Here is a 22,206-nt window from a genome sequence, read left to right as displayed (position 1 = left end):
TTGGATTGCTGAACACAATAAGGTCACTAAGCCATGGTCAAGTGTCCTAAAATAGAGTTGTATTAATTCTCTATCTGGACAGAAGTTCGAACTAACATTGATCACATTACCCATTTCAGCTAACTGGATTGTGTTTGGCACCAGGGTGGGAACTTTTCCCCCTTTTTTCCCCTCTCATTTTCTGCTGTAGGGACTGCCATGTTGACCCTCCCCAACCAGTTTTTCCTTCTCTAGGCCTCATGTTACAGTACTTGTGATTATTTCCTGCTGAGTTGCATGCTGCCATTCCCTCTGGGGCTTAGATATGCACCATATTCCTTTCCACGACAGCGATTTGAAAAAGACTCTGAGGCAACCTGTACAAAGGACCAAGAGACATATCTGAAATCTGAAGCTGTGCAGCTCAGCAAGAAAAAGCAAACTTGCCTCATCAAACACTACAATGTATCACAATCTCATTAACTTGTCTATCGCTTGGTCAATACTTTACAGCTTTTGTCCTCCAAACCCGTTGCTATTTACAATATATAAAATATATGTACAGGGTTAAACGTGTATGCATATCATACATAAACATTTTGTAAGTTCTAATTTAGCAAAGCACTTAAGTGTTTGCATAAGTCCTACTGAGGTCAACTTCCTTTATCCCATTTTAAGCATGTGGATAAGTGCTTTGTTGAATTAGGGCCATAGTTTGTACCTTATTTTAACAGTGAAGGCCACGGTTGCTCCTAGTAGTCAAATATATAAAATGGCATATGTTCTCAATGGCAAAGCCCACCACTGATTTCACTGAGAGTAGAAAGGGGCCCTAAATTCCCAGTCCTGCTGGCTTTAACTTACATGTGTAGTCATTACTCACACAGTGATATCCATGGGACTACTATCCCACATAGCATTTGCAGGGTCAGGCCACACATTTGTGAAAATTCTTACAGAACATATGTCATAGCCACTTTTCACTTTTCTAAATTTAATCCCTCGGTAATTTTTTTTTTTAAACTATCAAAGTGATTAGGTCGTATTAAGGACCTGTCAGTTGTCCCATTTAATTTTTTTGAAACAAAAACTTCAAATTATATTGTTCAATGTCAAAATAGTAAACTTCTACACTATTTTGCACTCCACACTTTCTTCGAAATTTGGCAACAAACAAAAAAACAGTCTGCGGAGAAGTATTGCTTTGCCGAGCTTTAATCCGGGGTACATTTTTATGGCTGGGTTTTAAACCCTGAAAATAAGGGATTTTAATAGGAATGCTGTCACAAGTACAACTAATGGCTTGCACACAGCTGTATGATTTAGTGTTGTATGCATTTTCATTGCTTCCTTGATGTAAAAATGCTGCTTCCATAGTTACAAAATGATGGCATTGCAGAAGCTGAATTGTTTCCTACTAATTCTATTTTTAATACACCTAATTGATTCCAGTAAGAGGCAGAATGATACCGATTATTTTTATTTGCTACAAGCTTGTAGTTGGATGTTTTACTAGTTATTGATATTTTTGAGTTCATACCCTGCATTTTGTAGGATTTTTACCAAAATTAAAGTGTTCTTAAAAGGTTCTATCAACCTATTTCCTTAAAATGTTTAAATCAATCTATTTAAAAAAAAAAACAGAAAGCCAGCTCATGGCAAGCATTCTGCTATTACCTGAATGCCCTTTACAAAAATAATCCATCCCATTTAGGCAAACCTGTTCTTGTTGTAAATATCAGTAAAGAGTGAGATCTAATTTTAGCCACTAAATTGCATTCCACCTTTAGGCTGACATCTAAAAATGACAATCTTCAATTTTATAAATTAAAAACACTCCGCAAGAACCTATTGCAGAATCTGAGGTAAAAATCACTCTGCACAAACCTTTTATTGCCTGAAAAAATACTTAGCTTTCATAATTAAAAACTAAACAGGGCACATAAAAGACAAAAATAAATTGTAATTATGTACACATATAAAAAAAGGATAAATAGTATATATACTGTAATACTGCATTACATGTATGTTTATGTGTACTCCAGGCCCAGAAAAATCATTGTGTACATAAACCAAAGGATAAATAAGTGCCAATATAAGACAGAGAATTTTTTTAGTGTAAACAATGCCAAAGGCTAGTAATAGGCCTTAGGGCTGACATAACAAAAGCATATATTGCCTTTCACGCTCCATACCATTTAATTTTAATAGTACTGTATTCGCAAATGCAATTTCAGAAGTTATGAGTTAATAAGCATTCTTCACATACAACAAAAACAGGCTGTGGATACTAAGGATTTTCTGTAGTTTTTACAAGACCCTTGATGAAGATGTATTGATCCACATGTTAATTCTTTCTAGAAGCAATCCAAGGGATCCATCTAATGTTGCTCTTAAAGTTAAAGTCACATTGTTAACCACTTTCCAAACCTACTTATATGCAAATTCATGGCCAATTTCAGTTTTAATTTTGGATTCAAATTAGAATGTCATGATTGTCAATACTGTCTGCCATAGTTCACAGAGATATTGGTGCCACTACTTTGACAACAACGTGAGTGACAAACAAAAGAAGAGTGTTTCAAAACATGAATCCTTTCATTGCACTCACAATTTCTCGTTATTTGTCCTTTGAAACCTACTTGTGTAATTCTGATGCATCATCATGGAGAATCCAAGGTATAATTGTATAAAAACATACCAACCATATTTAGCTATGCTATATGAATACTCAATGTATTTTCTTTAAGCATGCTTTTCAGAATTTTTAAAAAATACATCTGAATTATAACAAGAATATTTTCTGGCAAGTAAGTTCACTGGTACCACAAATTACTGTACTTCACTAAAGTACTGATGAAATGAGGACTTGGTGGCTTACTGTCTTGCTAGGACAGGCTGAGGTCTCTAGAACACACACACACACAGTTGCTCAAACTCCCAGACTTACAATTTTTTTCCTCTTGCCATCCAAATATACAATTAAACCAGTTTCACAAAGAACTTACTATCAGTTTGTTCTAACTTTTTTCTGTTAACTTACAGGTGAAGTCTCTTCCCCCCCCCCGCCTCTCTCTGTGTTCCCACTGTACCCACAATTACACTCAGTCACCATGATGTAAAGTCTGACGGGTTTCTAGCCACAGGCTCTCAAACGATTGTCTTCAGCTCTTCCTGTCTTCTCAAGCTTTGATGAAAAAATATCAACATATCTGTGTGAGCTAGCCACAGAACCACAATCTCTCTTACTATCAAGACATTGCTTAGTTAAAATGGAATGTTATCCCCACTTTCCCTAGGTTCTGGTCCCAGTCAAATCTCTTGTTCTCTAATAAAGATAAGGGCCACATTCATCATTAACCTCAGGGTAAGCTGCAACACGCGCTCACACTCGTTCAAGTTCCAGTGCAATCTCAGGTCTTCATGATGCAATGATTTTCCCGAAGGAAACGGGTGTGAAGTATGAGATACTGTCAAACAATTATGGACGATGAAACCTGAAACATTAAAATCAAATAGAAAGTTATAAGTGTTATTGTTTCATGAGATGATAGCATTGAGCCTGGTTCTGATTTCACACCTATTTATTTCCATTGACTTAACAGAGCTGTTCCTGACTTTCACTGATGTAAATGAGATCCAAACTAGATCAATTGTGTCTCATGTTTGAAACAACTGATGGGGAATCAGAAAAGCTTATCATCTCTGAAAAACAGGTCATTACTTTTAAGTCTGCTTCCTTATCTGTAAAAGGGGGATAACAATACTTAAACATCTTTGCATGTTGCTTTGAGATCTTAGGATGAAAGATACTTTGCACTTGCACAATATTATCTTCTTATTAGTTCAGTCAGTTATGCCAGATAAAGTATTAGAAGAGCACCAGGACCTGGTAATATAACCTATCATCAAGGATATGAATTTGTTTAAATAGTTTCAAAATGTATACACACGCATGGAAAAGATAAAAATACTATATTGAGAATAATTCATCCAGTGCAGGCAAAATATTAAATTTTGGGTAGATATGATTATATATGTTTTCTTCTGGTATAGAAGGATATTTCAAGGCAAGAGAAAACAAGCTACACTCTACTGCAATATAATATAATTCATAGTTATATATAGGGTCACTTTTTAAAGTATGGACACAATGGGTTTATCTGCAAAACCCAGTATTTGCATGTTAAGCAGGTGGATAACTAGCTGATGTTATACTAATTTGCAAAGGCAGATGTGTGATTTTAGTATTTATATTAATTAGAATGGTGTCTCATGACTGCAGAGGTTGAATGATGAAACTCATGTGAGGGTGAGACTTTTTAAAAATAACACATAGCACTGTATAAATATACACTATGTTGTCTTCCCAAATCTGCATGTTACAATTGGTAAATTATTCTATTAATAAAATACTATAATTTTAGAAATTCACTTTCTTAGGTGTACATCTAAAATGACCTAATTAGTGTAATTGTGTAATTACACAAGGAATCAGGCTACATTATCAGGACTAAAAGGAAGGCTTTGGCCATTATACTTTGTCGACAAATAAATGTCAAATATTTTCTCTTTATTCTGTATCCAAAGCTCAGTGTTAAATCTGGGTAAGGCAAAAGGAACTGTGAAAACAGATTAATAATAACCTGTAGGAAGTAGCTCCTTTGTCTTCTCATCCTACCACTGAATTTTATGAGCAAATCTGTTCTGACTAGCTGCAGGCTGCAACTTATTTTTAATTTTTATTTCTTAAATAGTTCTTTTTTTTCTTTTAAATGAATAATTCATTCTCTGCTGCAGAGTCACTTGCCCATGATACTATTAGACCTAAGCCTACTTTTGCTTTTTCAGTCCAGTGTTATTAGTGAACTACATGAGTTACATTCCTTTTAACAACAGGGCCTTGAGGAGACTGAAGCTCTTTCCTTTCTCCCAGAATTGCAATCCTACAACATCTGTGCGTGATTCTGCTCTTAACAGCAATGGTTTTTCTCTAGTGTTACTCCACTGACTTCAGTGTAATTATTCCTTCCTCTCACAGGCCAATCAGAGAGAACAGAGGGAACTGATGGGCAGGATCCCCTGGGAGGCTAATATGAGGGGGAAAGGAGTCTAGGAGAGCTGGCTGTATTTCAAAGAAGCCTTATTGAGGGTGCAAGGAACAAACCATCCCGATGTGCAGAAAGAATAGCAAATATGGTAAGTGACCAGCTTGGCTTAACAATGAAATCTTCTGTGAGCTTAAACTCAAAAAGGAAGCTTATAAGAAGTGGAAACTTGGACTGATGACTTGGGAGGAGTATAAAAATATTGTTCAAGCATGCAGGGATGTAATCAGGAAGGCCAAAGCACAACTGGAGTTGCAGCTAGCAAGGGATGTGAAGGGTAACAAGAAGGGTTTCTACAGGTATGTTAGCAACAAGAAGATGGTCAGGGGAAAGTGTGGGACCCTTACTGAATGGGGGAGGCAATCTAGTGACAGATGATGAGGAAAAGCTGAAGTACTCAATGCTTTTTTTTGCCTCGTTCTGCACAGACAAGGTCAGCCCACAAGCTGCTGCACTGGGCAGCACAGTATGGGGAAGAGGTGAGCTGCCCTCAGTGGTGAAAGAACAGGCTAAGGACTATTTAGAAAAGCTGGACAGGCACAAGTCCATGGGGCCGGATGCGCTGCATCCGAGGGTGCTGAGGGAGTTGGCTGATGTGACTGCAGAGCCATTGGCCATTATCTTTGAAAACTCGTAGTGCTTGGGAGAGGTCCCAGATGATTGAAAAAAAGGCAAATATAGTGCCCATCTTTAAAAAAAGGAAGGAGGAGAACTTGGGGAACTAGAGACTGGAACTACAGTCTCACCTCAGTCCCCAGAAAAATCATGAAGCAGGTCTTCCAGGAATCCATTTTGAAGCACTTGGAGGAGAGGAAGGTGATCAGGAACAATCAGCATGGATTCACCAAGGGTAAGTCATGCCTGACCAACCTGATTGCCTTCTATGATGAGATAACTGGCTCTGTGAATATGGGGAATGCAGTAGACATGATATACCTTGACTTTAGCAAAGCTTTTGATATGGTCTTCCACAGTATTCTTGCCAGCAAGTTAAAGAAGTATGGATTGGACGAATGGACTATAAGGTGGATAGAAAGCTGGCTAGATCGTCGGGCTCAACGGGTAGTGATCAACGGCTTGATGTCTAGTTGGCAGCCGGTATCAAGCGGAGTGCCCCAGGGGTCAGTCCTGGGGCCGATTTTGTTCAACATCTTCATTAATGATCTGGACAATGGGATAGATTGCACTCTCAGCAAGTTCACTGATGACACTAAGCTGTGGGGAGAGATAGATATGCTAAAGGGTAGGGATAGGGTCCGGAGTAACCTAGATAAATTGGAGGATTGAGCCAAAAGAAATCTGATGAGGTTCAACAAGGACAAGTGCAGAGTCCTGCACTTAGAATGGAAGAATCCCATGCACTTCTGTAGGCTGGGGACTGACTGGCTAAGTGGCAGTTCTGCAGAAAAGGACCTGGGGATTACAATGGATGAGAAGCTGGATATGAATCAACAGTATGCCCTTGTTGCCAAGAAGGTTAATGGCATATTGGGTTGCATTAGTAGGAGCATTGCCAGCAGATCGAGGGCAGTGATTATTCCTCTCTATTCGGCATTGGTGAGGCCACATCTGGAGTATTGCATCCAGTTTTGGCCCCCCACTACAGAAAGGATGTGGACAAATTGGAAAGAGTCCAGTGGAGAGCAACGAAAAACGATTAGGGGGCTGGGGCACATGACTTATGCAGAGAGGCTGAGGGAACTTGCCTTATTTAGTCTGAGAAGAGTGAGTGGGGATTTGATAGCGGCTTTCAACTACCTGACAGCGGGTTCCAAAGAGGATGGAGCTCGGCTGTTTTCAGTGGTGGCAGATGACAGAAAAAGGAGCAATGGTCTCGAATTGCAGTAGGGGATGTCTACGCTGGATATTAGGAAACACTATTTCACTAGGAGGGTGGTGAAGCACTGGAATGGGTTACCTAGGGAGGTGGTGGAATCTCCATTCTTAGAGGCTTTTAAGGCCTGGCTTGACAAAGCCCTGGCTGGGATGATTTAGTTGGGGTTGGTCCTGCTTTAAGCAAGGGGTTGGACTAGATGACCTGCTGAGGTCTCTTCCAACCCTAGTATTCTATGATTCTTACGGGGGGGGACACTTTGGGGCCGAATCTTCCTCATGTAGTAGCTTCCTTGTGGACCACCTGGACTCATTGGTTACGTGTACCATGGATAGGATTGGCATCCCTGTTTCAAGCCTCTCCCTTAAATACCTTTCTCACTGACTTGCTGAAGTATTGGATCACTTCAGACCTCTGGGCCCAGCTTCTGAGAATCCTACTGTAATGTGTGTCCATCAACTGCTGTTTTCAGTGTTGGTGAGAAACACTTTCAAGTTCCTCTTTGGTGTCTCTTGTACAAATATGTGCTAATTTTGCCATATAATTTGTAATGATGTAATCAAGGAGTTACATTTCAATTGTATCAGTTCATAGCAAAGAATAGTCTCTTGCAATTTACTTTATATTGCACTTTTCTAAACCTGTATTTTTACATATCCTAAAGATTAACAAATACAAGGAATACAAGACACAGGGTGCCAAATGGAGATACACGAGTTATGCACTTGGCCTAGTGATCTGTATCCATATTCGTTATGGGCATTTTCTAATAGTCTAAGCAAAACACTGGGTTCTAATCCCTAACTGTATGTATGGTTATAATCCTTGGCTCAGTTTTTCCATTTGTAAAAATGACAATGTTTCCTTACTTGCTTTATGAGATGTTATGAGAATCAATTAGTTCATGTTTATAAACTGCACTGATGTGCTAGGTGTTGTTATAATTATATTAAAAACCTTATTTTAAAAGGTTATTAAAGTTGTAAAGTCAAGCACTCAAAAATTAGGAAATGCCAGAATTAAAGTTGATCATTTAGACCAATTCAGTCTCTCTGTGAGTATGCATTCTGATACAGTCTAGCTCAGGGGTCTCAAACTCAAATCACCAGGAGGGCCACATGAGAACTCATAGTTGGCCCGAGGGTCGCATCACACCCCCCCACAGCTGTCCCCCCACTCCACCCCCACCCGTGGGGTGTAGCAGGGGGCTCAGAGCAGGGAGTTGGGGTGCAGGAGGGGTGTGAGGTGTGGCAGGGGGCACAGAGCAGGGAGTTGGGGGGAGGGATGCAGGAGGGGTTCCGGTTCTCACCCGGTGCCGTTTACCTTGAGCAGCTTCGGGGTGGTAGGGGCGCCTGCCTGCCTGCCCTGGCCACATTCTGCTCTGCTCCGGGAAGCGGTGGGCACCCTGTCCCTGCGGCCCCGGGCGGAGGGGGAGCAGAGAACTTAGTGAGCTGTTCTTGTCTGCGGGTACCTTCCCCAAAGCTCCCGTTGGCCGCGCTTCCCCGTTTCCGGCCAATGGGAGCTTCAGGGGAGGTAACCACAGGCAAAAACAGGTCACGGAGTTCTCCTCTCCCCTTCCCGCCCTGGTCACAGGGAAGCGGTGCCCACCGTTTCCCGGAGTGGCGCGGGCCCTCAGCACCATGGGGTTGGCAAATCTGCGGGCCAGATCCAAAGCCCAGAGGGGCTGGATCCAGCCCGGGGCTGTAGTTTGCCCACCCCTGGCCTGGAGGTAGGCTGGGGACACAGCACGCTGGGGAGGGACTGCGGGGAGCTTGGCAGGCCGCAGGGAAGAACCCCACCTGTTTGAGACCCCTGGTCTAGCTACAGCATCTCACACAATCACGGAGTGGTGGCAGCAATAGCAGTGGAAGGAAGGAACCCAGTTATGGATCAACTTTTGTGTGTGTTTCATCTGAAGGTTCAGTTTTTATAGAATCATAGAAATGTATGGCTGGAAGGGACCTCAAGAGGTCATCTAGTCCACAACCTCCCTTGATAACCTATTTCAGTACTAAGCTATCTTTCTAGTTAGAATGTTTTCCTAATATCTAACCAAAATCTCCCTTGCTGCAGACAAGGGGAGCCTGGTGTATGCAATGGTGAATGCAGGGCTTAATTTGTGGTAGGGCTTGCCAGGGCTGAGCCCCAGCACCTCTAGGCCTGGCAGTTCATAGCCCTAGCACCTGTAGGCTCGCTGCATCCGTTATGAACGTAAAAAAATTGCTTGAGCCCCGGCATCTTTTTCATTACAAATCAAGCCCTGGTTGAATGATTTTAGCAGCAAGCTCTACTGAGCATATTGCAGACTGCTAAATGCAATCTTCAGAAGCTTAGAATTTGAATAAATCAGAACAGATTTTCATGGAGACAGCAAAAAGCACACACCTGACCTCTGGAATAACCCTCTGCCAAATTTCAAAATCCTGCTGCAAATCATAGACATTAGAGCTCCTCAAAAAACTGTCAGAAAAAAATAATTATAATGGGAATTGTTAGGTGACCTAAATATAGGCTACTACTTTCTCTATAATGATCTATTTGATAATTATATAGTGGTTTTAAAAATATCAGGGCCCTGTTTATTATTAATACAATAAAACTATATTGAGTAATCCTTACGGAGTTGGAGTAGCTTGAGTGCAAAATTGGTTTACACTATTAGTACCTTCTGATCCCTAATTTAAAATCCACACTAAAACTCCTATTAGCTTCACATTTGTTTTGTTTGATCTGTAGCCAGCAAACTATTTTTAGACCAAATTTAAGGTTATTTAGACGTGCCCTTTTAAAGATATGGGATTTAAGAAAGACAGGTATTAATCATAGTTCGAAAATTCTTTTAGTTCTTTTTTGCCACATCCTAGCTTCAAGATAACATATCCTGAATACTTCAAACGAGGCTTATTTGAAATATCTTGGTGAGATCTACGGCACAGGTCCAAACAGAGATGTATATTACAATGTTATTTGTGTCAAATTAGGAATGTTAGAATGGAATGTCTGAATCTGGCAAATTTCCTAAAGAATGCTAGAAACTCTGGCAATTGTTAGGAAGTTCTCCAAAATGGGGATGGACTTTGTGAAGTTTGCTAGACTGCTAGCTTGGTTCCAGTGTCCCAAAGCACCCACCAACACATACTTTCATATGCAGTGGTTCTGTGGAAGCAGGGCTCTCCTCCCACACATGCAGACTGTGAATTTCATCTGGGACATGCTGAATCCAATAAAATGTATGAAAGGATTATTTTTCAGATTTCATAAGCAATCTGTTCCATTTAAAATCTATTCAATTCTCGTTACCCTCATTGCCATATCGATTAAGTGGTTTCAGTGATCACATCAGCAACACTGGGAAATCCCACCAGTCAAGGAATTAATTACAGTACAGCTCTAGAGGACTTGGGAAAGGCAGAGACTAATATGATACATTCACCTCTCATTGGCTTTACGCCAAAAGGTACTTTTACTCACCTTGTAAACTGTCGACTTTCCTCATGTACTTCCATTTCTGTGCTTTTAAATTCATTCAGTTCTTTCCGTATTGCTGCCTAATTTAAAAACATGCACAAACATCAGAAAGGTGAACATCCAGTAAAAACACATTAACAGAACAAATTCCCACTCCTATGAGGTGCAAAATACCCTCATCTCTATTGTTTTCCATTTACTTTTCACTTAAATCCTTTCAGTTACTCCATCATTCTTGCACAATTCTGATCCCAAGAACATAATGGCTCTTTCAATTATGGTTATTTGAAGCAGTAAAACCATTTTTAGGAAAGCCATAAAAAATATCTGAGGCCAGAAAATCCCTCTCACAAAATATGGCATTTGCTACAAAAGAAGCAGGGAAAGGGAATTTGTCACCCTCAACAGCCACCTGTTTAGTATGCATCTGCAAAGGGATTATCACAGCATACAGCCCTGGAGGGGAGGATGAGTCATACCTCATGCATAGCAATTGCATAAACTACAAGATTCCTATAGCTCCCGACTGGAGACAAGATTTTAGGAATGCTAGATGAATGCCACTTTTCAAATGGAAATTAGTCACTCTGTCTGATCGATTTTATGTAACATTACGTGAGATGTTTGGACATTCCAGGGCCGTGTTTTCAGCTGGTAGATACTAAAGAACAGCAGAAATTCAGCATACTTTAAAATGTCAGTCCTTAATGCCTATGTAAAAAGAATGGTAATCAATTTACTTCACTATGTAATTCATATAATTTCTTAAATGGCCACTCTACACACACAGGTATTGCTATAAATGCTTTTGGTCCAAATCTATAAACATTTTAAACCACTGCTTTCAAACCCACGCTGTTCAGTGAAAGGTTTATTCTCTCTCTTTCTACTTTCTGTGTTTCAAATACAAGTAATAGCATTTGAGTAATCCTTTAAAAAAGCAGCTCATTAAAGAGCAATGTCTTTCAAAGCAGGACAGAATTCCAGTGTGATAAGTTTACGCTGTGTCATCAGAATGCCATCTCCTAAATGATAAATTTCACATTCCAGCAGGGGACTGTCCTGCTTAACCCCAATGATACACTAGCACAAGGCTGCTGAAATAGTAAGGAAAGAGACAGCTCAGATATTGCACCCTTCATTGTTTTTAAGCATATGCCATACTGATAGACAAGATATCAGAGTCCTGAATCCACAGAACTGGTATAGCGCAGGCTTCATAGAATATTAGGGTTGGAAGAGACCTCAGGAAGTCCTCTAGTCCAACCCCTTGCTCAAAGCAGGACCAATACCAACTAAATCATCTCAGCCAAAGGCTTTGTCAAGCCGGGCCTTAAAAACCTCAAAGGATGGAGGTTCCATCACCTCCCTAATGAAATAGTTCCAGTGCTTCACCACCCTCCTAGTGAAATTGTTTTTCCTAATATCCAACCTAGACCTCCCCCACTGCAACTTGAGACCATTGCTCCTTGTTCTGTCATCTGCCACCACTGAGAACAGCCGAGTTCCATCCTCTTTAGAACCCCCCTTCAGGTAGCTGAAGACTGCTATCAAATCCCCCCTCACTCTTCTCTTCTGCAGACTAAATAACCCCAATTCCCTAAGCCTCTCATAGATTAGAGTTGGAAGAGACCTCAGGAGACCTCTTTTCCACTGATGTGCTTCAACTGGACCTAGAGGAACTACTTCTACGGAAAAGAGGTAATGGAGTCTTCAGATTCACTGGACCCTGTCGTCTGAGACTGAAAACATGGAGACCAATTTGTTCCAACTGTGCTGTGGAAACCTGTTCATTACAAAATGTATTGAGCCTAAAAATGTACTTCAGGTGGGTAATAATGTATGCAGTGTTGTTGTTGTAGCCATGTTGGTCCTAGGGTATCAGAGAGACAAGGTGGGTGAGGTAATATTTTTTTATTGGTCCTTGTCTCTCAGGTGGTGAATAATGACTTTCAGCCACTATTAGCCAGACCTGAGCACATGACCTACGAGTGAAAAAATTCCACTATCATGAACAATCAAGCCCTTCTTGTATCATTTCTAAATGTGGCACTCTGATCTACTGTGACTTAAGGCCTCATCTACACTGATTTGACCTATCAGTGCTAGCTACCAGTGTAGTTTGCTTGGTGCAACTCCCAATGCAGATCGATAAAGTTGATAGATAAAGCTGCTATTTGCACCAGGACTTTTCACCTCAGTTTCCTGCAAGGTGCTGAGTGCTCTAAGCTCCTGAAGACTTCATGGGGAATAGAGAATGTTCACCTCCTGAAGCCCGGGGCCCTGAGCCCTGCCACCCGGGGATGAAGCTGAAGCCTGAGCAATGCAGCTTTGCATGGGCCCCTGTGGCATGGGGCCCCAGGCAATAGCCCTGCTTGCTACCTACTAACGCGGGCCCTGGCTTTTATATGCAGAAAACCAGTTGTTGTGGCACAGGTGGGCCATGGAGTTTTAATAGCATGTTGGGGACGGGGGGCAGGCTCAGAAAGAAAAAGGTTGAGAACCTCTGCCTTACTTGGTATTGCAGCATCTTGAATTTTCTCCACAATTTAGTCCAGAAACGGTGGTTGGTAAACCACCTGTTTCTAGTAGAGAAATCCTGCAGGTATCTTTGCAGGAGGAGTGGTGGTCAAAGAGGGGAATGGGACAGCTGAGTAGGTTTTTCTGAAATGCCCTACTGATGTCTTAAAAAAAAAAGAAAAGTAATTCCTTTCAGAAAGGCAGAGGAACAAGCAGCTTAACAGAACTGCACCCAAACAGTGTGCCGTAATGTGTAAGGTACAAAGTTCCTGAAGAAAACAGTGCTCTTCACAGTATGATCAACAGTAACAGGAATGGCCAGCTCTTTCCTCATGGGCTAATGTCATAACTGGATCCTGCACTTTACAGCCATTTCACAACAAAAAAATCTGAGGATTCAAGCCAGCTTCTCTTGCCTCTCTTCCCACCCCTACATTCACCTCTCTCAACTTGCCCCCTTCTTTTGTACAGGTTAGAGATATCCAATAATGTGAAGCACCCGGGATTCCTTCAGACCTGAGCATGGCATGGAAACACCATGGCTGAGGATCTCCTAAGGAGACTTAAGGCCAAATGTCTTTGGTGACTCTACTTGATCTTTCAGAGGCCTTCAAGATAGTTGATTATGAGGGGCTGCTGAAGTAACTGCAGGCTGGCAAGAGTAGATGGGATGTGATAATTCATCCACTTATTCCTTTCAGAGGAATAGTGACAGGGGATGGTGTTGGGTGACTGGTCCTCTCTTTCAGGGCTTTCAACTGTGAGGTCTTGCAGGGCTCAGTTCTGACAGCCCTACTGTTCAACCATTATAAAACCACGAGGGGAGATCATGAGGAAATACGGTCTACAGTGAATTCAATGTACTGGTGACTTTCTGCTCTAGGGCCCCTTTTCATCAGACTCAGACGTATCAGTCTGCATGCTCTCCCAAAATCTGGCATAGATGGGGCCTGAACAAAAGCCAGTTGACCTAAACGCAATTCTGAAAATAGCGATAATGCTGGTTGAAAATATTGTGAGGATCTGGCAAGGTACATGACTGCTTCCTCCTTTGAGGAAGGCCTGTTGTGAAAGCAGAATGTAATATCAGGATTTAGTTAGTGACACCATTGCATATAGATGCTCAGATGGCACCCATGGGCACAGCCACCTTTTTTTCCCCACTTGTGGCTGGCATGGACAACCCTTTCCTCTCTGATGCAGACGCTCTACAGCCACTCAGGCCTTTGTTCCCGCCTGGCTAGAACAGTGTAACTTGCTGTACTTGGAGCGAACTGCTAAAGTCACTTGGAAGCTAAGACTAGTAGCTGCCACTGCCTTCTGAGTGGGAGCTGGTTTCTTATGCTCTGCCCTCTGAAATTATCTGCAGCCACAAAGAATGAAAACACTTTGTTCTCAGACTTGAATCCATCTTTTAGCAAAGTAAGCCTGAAATATTTTATGACTTTTCACCAAAAAGCATGACTTTTCTTCAGAATTATTTTACCTAATTTTTAAAACTCTACTTATAAGTAAATAAGAAACCTGGTAGCTTCTCTCACTGTTTAAAGTCCTCTCTACTACCGAATTAATCTCACTGCTCTGTTAAATTGCAGAGTAAAGACATAGGATTTTGACGCTGAAGGCTGAGTTTATTCCCCAATGGTGCATGAATGCAATTGGTCACCTGACAACTGTAGTGATGGTGTATTGATGTGGCCAAACATTTTTACAGTAATGGGAGAGCCTGTTACATTTCACTGTAACTGGCTTTAAAAGCAGCACTTAAGGGCCAGCACGTAGGCCTCTAACTGCCAGAAACATTGGTTGAATTCCAAGGACTACAACTAAAAGCTGATAGCAGTGATGTAACTGGCCTAGGAGGGATTTTAAAAATGTGAGAGATTGATCTCTGAACTGCCATAACTGAATTGGTAAGTACAATTTTAACAGGCACCTGAGTGGGTTCTGCTATGTGTGGGCAATGCATGGCACCATGACAATGTCAGTGCCTCAAGAAGATGTCATTAATGATACTAGTGTGGAGGGACTGAAAATAAGACCGGAGAAATATTTTGAAAGTTATAGAATTCAATCTCTATTTGTCTCTTGCCTTGTCTGCAGGAGTTAACCTTGCCCAGGGCTTGTCTGCTCGGCGATCATAATCTGGGGAATCTGTTACCTCCACATACTCATTGAAACGTAGGATTCTTCTTGCCTGCAGTTCAGCCACTGTAGGTCTCAGACTGAGCTGTGAACAGGAGGTGGAAGAGAGTAAATTGAATAAGCCAAAATAAAACCTAGGGTATGAAATAACCTGAAGAGAACATTAATGGTATTTCTAATCAGGGTCACTTTCAGGTGTCTAAAAAAAGGCACCATCTAGGGAACATCAAACAGGAATTAGAAAACAGTGCAACCTAGTTTCTTAGAGTATAAAATTAATCTTTGTCAGACAGGCCACAAAGAATCTTAACAGATAGTCTCTAAAACATTAATTTTACTTTGCTACACTGGTTCTATTTACCCTCTTAGACAATGCTAGTATTTACATTAATAACTACAATCACTACACGGTTTTTCACTACAAAAAGAGAACAGGTTTTTGATGCGTTTCTCTAACTAAAAGGAATTTGTGAATCGGAGAGTCTATCTTTATTATGATATTGAACCAAATGATCTGAGACACCCCAATCAAGGTACAAATTAACTAATGTGAACTAATGATTGTCACAGTAAACAAAATTCTGCCATTGCACATATATTTTTGAAGTGTAGGGAAATTGTATGTCATATTATGGGGCTTCCTCATCTCAAAAAGGATAGTGCAGAACTGGAAAGGGTATACAGAAGAACAATGAGAATGATCAAGGGTCTGGAAAAAAATGCTCATATGGAGAGAGATTGAAAAAGCTAGGACTGTTTACCTTAGAAAAGAGACCCATAAGAGGGGAAATGATAAAAAAAATATATAAAATATCAAATGGAATAGAGAAGGTAAACTGGGAACTTCTATTCTCCCTCTCTTGTAACCCACGCGCACGGGGATATTCCATGAAATTAAAAGGTTGCAAATTCAAAACCGATAAAAAGAAATACTTCCACACAGAATGTTTGATTAAACTGTGGAACTCATTGCCACAGGAAGTCACTGAGGTCAAGAACTAAACAAGATTTGAAAAAGGGACTGGATAGTTGTATGGATAGCAAGAATATCCAACATTATTGCAATTAACACAATTTTGGAAGGGATATTAAACCTTCTGCTTCAGGGGGTTTAATCTGTTTAAACTGTTAGGGACCAGGATGAGCTCAGGATAGGGGGCAGATAATCTCACATCTGTCTACTATGGGATTCTTACACCTTCCTCTGAAACATCTGGTGCTGGCCACTGTCAGAGACAGGATATGAAACTAAATGGACCTTGGGTCTGATCTAGTATGACAATTCCTGTATTCCCAAAATCCAGTTGAAATCATTAGGTTTGCATTGGTTTAATTGAGAGCAAATATAGCCCTAATCTGCATAACATGCACATGTGTACAAGCAATTTAGACACAATTAGAAAAACATTAATTGTTGTGGATCACATATTATATATATATATATATACACACACACAATTAATATATAAATGCACATATTTGATGTGTGTGCACATATATATTAATTATAATTAATTATTAATTAATTATATATGTGCACACAAATCAAATATGTGCATTTATATATATATATATATATATATATATATATATATTATATATAAAATTATGTTTTAAGGTTTTAAACTTCTCATTATTCAGAAAAAGAGAGACATCCATGAGATTAACAGGAAGATCACAATCCAAAAAGTAACACAATTTAACAATTGACTTGGGCACAATGATAAATATTTTGTATACTGTGGTTCTCTCTTGTACTAGACTAGGAAAGACAAGCAAAAAGTTATACATTACCTGTTGAGAGAGTCTTGCATTGCGATGTTTTACATGGTACTACCCACTTTGATCTTGATTATCAATTTTAGTGATTTAGATACACTCGATGATCAGGACCATGCCATTATCCCACTAAGAGCTCTGAGAGACACTGTGCATCACTGAGGCACTGTGGGTGGGATGTTCAGAAACCTTCAGTGTTGGCTTACGTCTGTTACCACTGAAGCGAGTGGGAGATTTACCATTGACTTCAATGGGAACAGTTAGGCCAACCCTGAACAGGAGAATGCAGTATGTGCTCCCATCTGTGATGGGCAAGCTCTGCTGGCTTGTGTATGGGATAGTGGTGGAGGGCTGTTCAAGCACCCTCCTTTTCCAAAAGAGGCAAGTACCTACACCTGTGGTTGCATGGGTGTGCGTGCGCGCACACTCGGGAAAGCTCCTGGTACTCACACCCCCTCCTTACACACACACATGCATAAGGCTAATCACAATTGGGCCCTACATTTCCTTCAAAGATGGCAGTTCTGCCCTGTAAAAATGCTAGGGAAAATTGGACAGACTGGATTTATACCAAGGATGACTTCGGCCCATTCTGTCTTTTAAACAGGGTTTACCTTTTGGGGAAATGGAGATGGAGAGGGAATTTTGTCAGTATATCTGAATATATTTTAGAATAGTATAAAGAAAAATTATCATTCTTTATTATACATACAAGTATACTACACATAAAACATTTTATCACCTTTCTGCTGAGTCTGCGTTTTAATTCCCTCCTGGCTTCCTGTTCTTCTTCTTCATTCTTTTCTGTTTTTGGAAGAGAGGAATAAAGGGGATGACTAGGGGGCTATAACTGTATATGGTATATTTCCCTTGGCAGTAAGTTTCAGGCCTTGGAATATTGGCTCATGCATACTCATATTTCTGAGCTATCCTATTTTTGTGTGTGTGTTCTCATTGCCTTTATCTGTCCTCTCCGATTCCCAACTCTGTAGCCTTCTGTAGCTATCACCTTGTGCCTGGAATATAGCAGAGAGGCTACAGTCATTTCCACTCTGTGAAATAACAAACAAGGAGTTGCACAACTGCTTCACCTACCTGCCAAGAGACTAAGATCATCATTGCCTTTATTCCCAAGGTCCCCTTTACCTTAGTCTAGATCAGAGTTTAATTGTGTTTACTAGGGCAGAGAAAATAATTTGCAGTGAATAACCTACCTGATGAACCTAACCTCTTTTTTTTGCTCCCAGAATATCCAGAGCAGAAAGCAAATTCCACAAATTTGTTTGTTAGTGGAAATTAGACAGTGAACTGCTTTGTTGTTGTTTTTTTGTTAGATTCCATGGATTGATCATTAATAGTTCTCAGTGAGTATCTGATTTTCATAATTTGAGCTGTCTTGGTTAACTGTGATTAGTCAGACCAATCATAATTTATTATTTCTGTTCCTTGGTCAGATAAGGCAAATAATTGCATACGCAACTTTAAAATTTCTGCAGATATTTGTGCATGTAACTGAAATTTGCTTTCCAGAAACTTTTGCGTCAGTGAAAAGAGTGCCTGAATGTCTGTGGAAAGCAAATTAAAAAGGGGTACAAACATGGGTGAAACAAATTATTTTACACTGATGAATGTTTGCAGAAAATTGTTTGTATCATTTGCCCAGCTCTATTGCTTATGTCTGAGTGTATCTTTTCTGTGGATGAAATATTCCAATCAGAGATGTTGGTTGAACTGCAAAGCTCAGATCTGGATCCACAATTCCCCAAGCTCATGAGTTTGGATTGAGAGTTTTGGTTCACGACCAACTCTAGTTCTAAAGGAGTTTATCTGTCCACTGCAGATGTGACCAAACTGTGTTAGAAGAAGGTGAGAGCACAGTTTTGAACACTTGTTCAGTATGATTTACCCTCATCCATAATAAATGGCCAAACTGTGTGAACATACAGTGTTTCCAAAACGGAGTTTGACTCTCGCGTAGGTGTTAGGCTTATGGTTGTTCAACAGATACACCTGTTGTACACGTTTTCACAGGCGTATCACTGAAGACAGAACATCATTCAGTACTCGTAAATTTCCTTTGATAAAGCATGAGATGGAGAGAAAGAAACAAACAATAAAAAACAGCATCAGAAGAAAATCACAAAGAAATAGTCAACACCAGCACTGCTCCTCAAGAAGATTTTGCCACCAAACTTCAAGCTTCAAGCGAGATAAAATCTTGCAAAGACTGCCAAGGCTAGATTAACTCTATGATTGAAATTACATATATTGAGATATGGAAGTGAATATTCTTCATATGACTTCTTTAAGTAGTCTAACTAAAGCTCTCTTTCCTTTACTGTATTTCATAGAGTTTAGCAAGATCACTTACCTTTACTCATTTATTAGCTGTTTTAGTATATTTATGATAACTCACGTGGAAATGACTTACTTTTAAACAAACTTCCCTTTGTAATCAATAACCACAATATCTAAGGTAACTAAACAGGATCTATTAAATTAGGGATTAATTCACTTGGTTTTAGCTCATTTAGAGAAGACTGGTCCCTACAGGAACTGGATCTCCGGGTGTAATCTCTGTTGCAAACTCTTCATGAGGGAAGAGAGAGCCCAGAGGAGATTGTAAGTGAACACACACATTGTACTGGTGCCTGTTTTTGTTATTTTCTTTCTAGAATTAGTTATTACTCATAACTTTGAATTCTCTTGCTTGTCTAAATCACTATGTCCTAAAGCATGGTAAGAACCTCCATATGAGAAATATTGGGATCATGTCTCTGAATTTATATCACAGGGAACCATTACTAATCATTTAGTCTACCTGATCTATGTTTCTCTAGACCATAATTCTTTTAAATTTGGGGATACAATTGCTTGGCAGTAGGCACAGGATGTGCTGGCCTTTTAAGGGGGTCAGAGCTCAGCTGCCCCTGTGCCACCAAGATGAAGGGAATAAATTCTGGGGTCACGTGGTTGAAGATTGTAACTCAGAGCTAGGCCTGTTGGGAAGCTTGAGTTCAGGGAGAAGGCTAGAGATGAGAAAAGAGCAGAGAGTTTCTCCTTAGCAACCAGGCCTGGGAGTGCGCACCTTGAAGGGAGCAGGCTAGGAAGGCTGGAAGTAGGACTGGCCAGAAAGAATTCCATTTTGTGAATAATTTTGAGATTGGGATATTTGTTTTTGTTTTGCATCCGAGTGAAAATGAGACCTTTTGAATTCTTCTGTGAAAAATTATTAACAAGAGAGATTGCCCCCACTAGTAATAGCCCAGTGGTTAGCGATGTGGGAGACCCAGGTTTGAGCCCCTACACTGCCTGATTTGGAGCAGGGACATGAATGTGGGTCTCCCACATCCCAGAGGAGTACTGTAATCACTTGGCTATTGTGTGTGTGTTTGTCCATTTCTCTCTCTCCCCCGACCCTTGTTCCTTCACCTGAAAGTTCATCCCGGACCGAAGAAATCTTCCCACTGAAATTTTAGTGGAAACTGAGACATTTCCACAAGAACATTTTGGTTTTGTTGAATCCAAAGAAATGTTTAGTCGAAAAATCCTGAACAGCTCTAGCTGGAAACCGCTCTGTTGGAGGAAAGCTTCAGCAGAAGGGAATAGAGACCCTCCTTTATACCCACACAGAGGGTGTGAGGAGCGAGGCCTGCATTGAGCAGATGAGCTCCATCAGGAGACCCTGCAGTCAGGGGAAAGGACGTGGCTTATATGTTGAACTGTTTTATTTGGAGAAATAAAACTCAAGCCCTAAAGAAAAAGGACTGAAATCCTGTGGCTACGTAGAGTTCTTTGATACACCGGCTGAGGAGCTGGCTCACTGACTTAAGGCACTCAGCACTGTAACTCACGCATAAAATACCCTTTTCACACTGTAACAGGATGGATTGCCCCTTCAGGGCTGGAGGGCTATGTCTAGTCAACCCTGATTACAGCATGATCCCCATCTTGGGGAGATTAGGGATTCCGGATGGTTTGCCCTATAAAGAGCAGCAATGGGCTGCTCTGCAATGAAGGGGAGAAGCTCAGGAAGCTGTGGAGTCTGCAAAAGCTTCTGTGAGGAAGACCCTCAGACTATGGGAGTTGATCATCATAGGGACCCATGGAAAAGATCCAGTCCATGCAGGAAAGACAATGCAAAGGCCCCAAGCAGGAAAAGCTGGGAGGTGGAAGAGAAACCTGGTGTTTTATGGGATTATGAATGGACTTTGTTTGGGATTTTAAATTTTATTTAGAGTTTATTTTATATTAATAAACCCATCCTCCAGGAAGGGATATTTTTGACCAAGAAAATGCCTGGGTGAAACTTTATTTGAACAGTCCAAGAGGGAAAAACTGAGACAGGCTGCCTGTAGCAAAACCCTAGACCACAAGAGGATGCATAGGAGATAGTTGGCCAAGAAGACCAAACATTGTTTTAGTGTAATTCCTACATAAATACTGTCCTTAAAACAGTTCTCAGCAATAGAATAATGTTTTTGTTTTCTGTAATTGGCCATATAGGTGAGATTTTGAAAAATGCCTAAGTGATTTAGGAGCATGAGTACCACTGAAAGTTGGATGTGCTCCTAACTCACTTAGGCACATTAGAAAATCCCTCCTCAGTGCCAAATTCTGGCTGCAGGTATGAAAGTGGCTGACTTGCCCAAACAGGCACACACATTCATGCTGCAAAAGAAGTGTTCATGGGACCACAGTTTGGCTGCTCTCCACCCTAGGAGCAGAAATCATCTGTATGGGGCAGAGAGTTAAATGCATGCACCATGCTCGCAATCTGCAAGCCCTATCCTGGAATGTCCCTCTGCAGCTCCACCTATGGATGACCGGCAGAGTGATCTCCTCTGGTTTGAAGGGCAGCTGGAATTTGACAGGAAAAACTATTCTATGGTTTCCTTCCTCTTCTGGCTGCTGCTTCTGGAACATAGATGAAGGCACTGCCCAAGCCAGAATTTGTTCCTAGATTAGAGGAATTTGAAATTGATGTCAATTATGGGATATTTTGTTGTCTCTTTAAATCAGTGACCTTGGAGAAATAAACACCCATGCCACTACTGTGACAGAAAATATTGGCATTTTAGACCCTGGCATCATTATGGGACATTTAATTCACCACAGAAAGTCAGGAAGAAAAAGAGAGAAATCTTTCCGCATAAGGACTGTTCTGTTTTCAACTATAAAGTAATTCAGGAGCGTAAAACTGAACTTTCCACTGAGTCCCTGTGGGGATTAGCTATGTTTAGATTACTTTGTAGGATTGCTAGGGAAATGAAAAAGACGACAAACAAAAGCACTAGGATCCTGGAATACTGTCAAAAACAAAAAGCAGTTTCTGTTTTCACATACAAAGATGATCATTAATATTCCCTAACT

General features: G+C 40.7%; 1 protein-coding gene across 5 annotated transcripts in view; it reads right to left on the bottom strand.

Annotated features, from left to right (window-relative positions):
• Positions 1-1,845: 1,845 nt before the first annotated feature.
• Positions 1,846-22,206, bottom strand: part of PHACTR2 (phosphatase and actin regulator 2) — a 220,067-nt gene continuing 199,706 nt past the window's right edge. For all 5 annotated transcript variants that reach the window (XM_038396947.2, XM_038396944.2, XM_038396946.2 and 2 more), the window contains 4 exons: positions 17,576-17,637; positions 15,002-15,139; positions 10,393-10,469; positions 1,846-3,476 (listed from right to left, as the gene is read on the bottom strand). In XM_038396947.2, the coding sequence (XP_038252875.1) occupies positions 3,461-3,476; positions 10,393-10,469; positions 15,002-15,139; positions 17,576-17,637 (293 nt within the window). In that variant the 3' untranslated portion in view covers positions 1,846-3,460. The remainder of the gene's footprint in view (positions 3,477-10,392; positions 10,470-15,001; positions 15,140-17,575; positions 17,638-22,206) is intronic.

This window comes from Dermochelys coriacea, chromosome 3, assembly GCF_009764565.3.
Source record: "Dermochelys coriacea isolate rDerCor1 chromosome 3, rDerCor1.pri.v4, whole genome shotgun sequence".
Lineage (NCBI taxonomy): Eukaryota > Metazoa > Chordata > Testudines > Dermochelyidae > Dermochelys > Dermochelys coriacea.
This window is presented reverse-complemented; position numbering and strand designations above follow the sequence as displayed.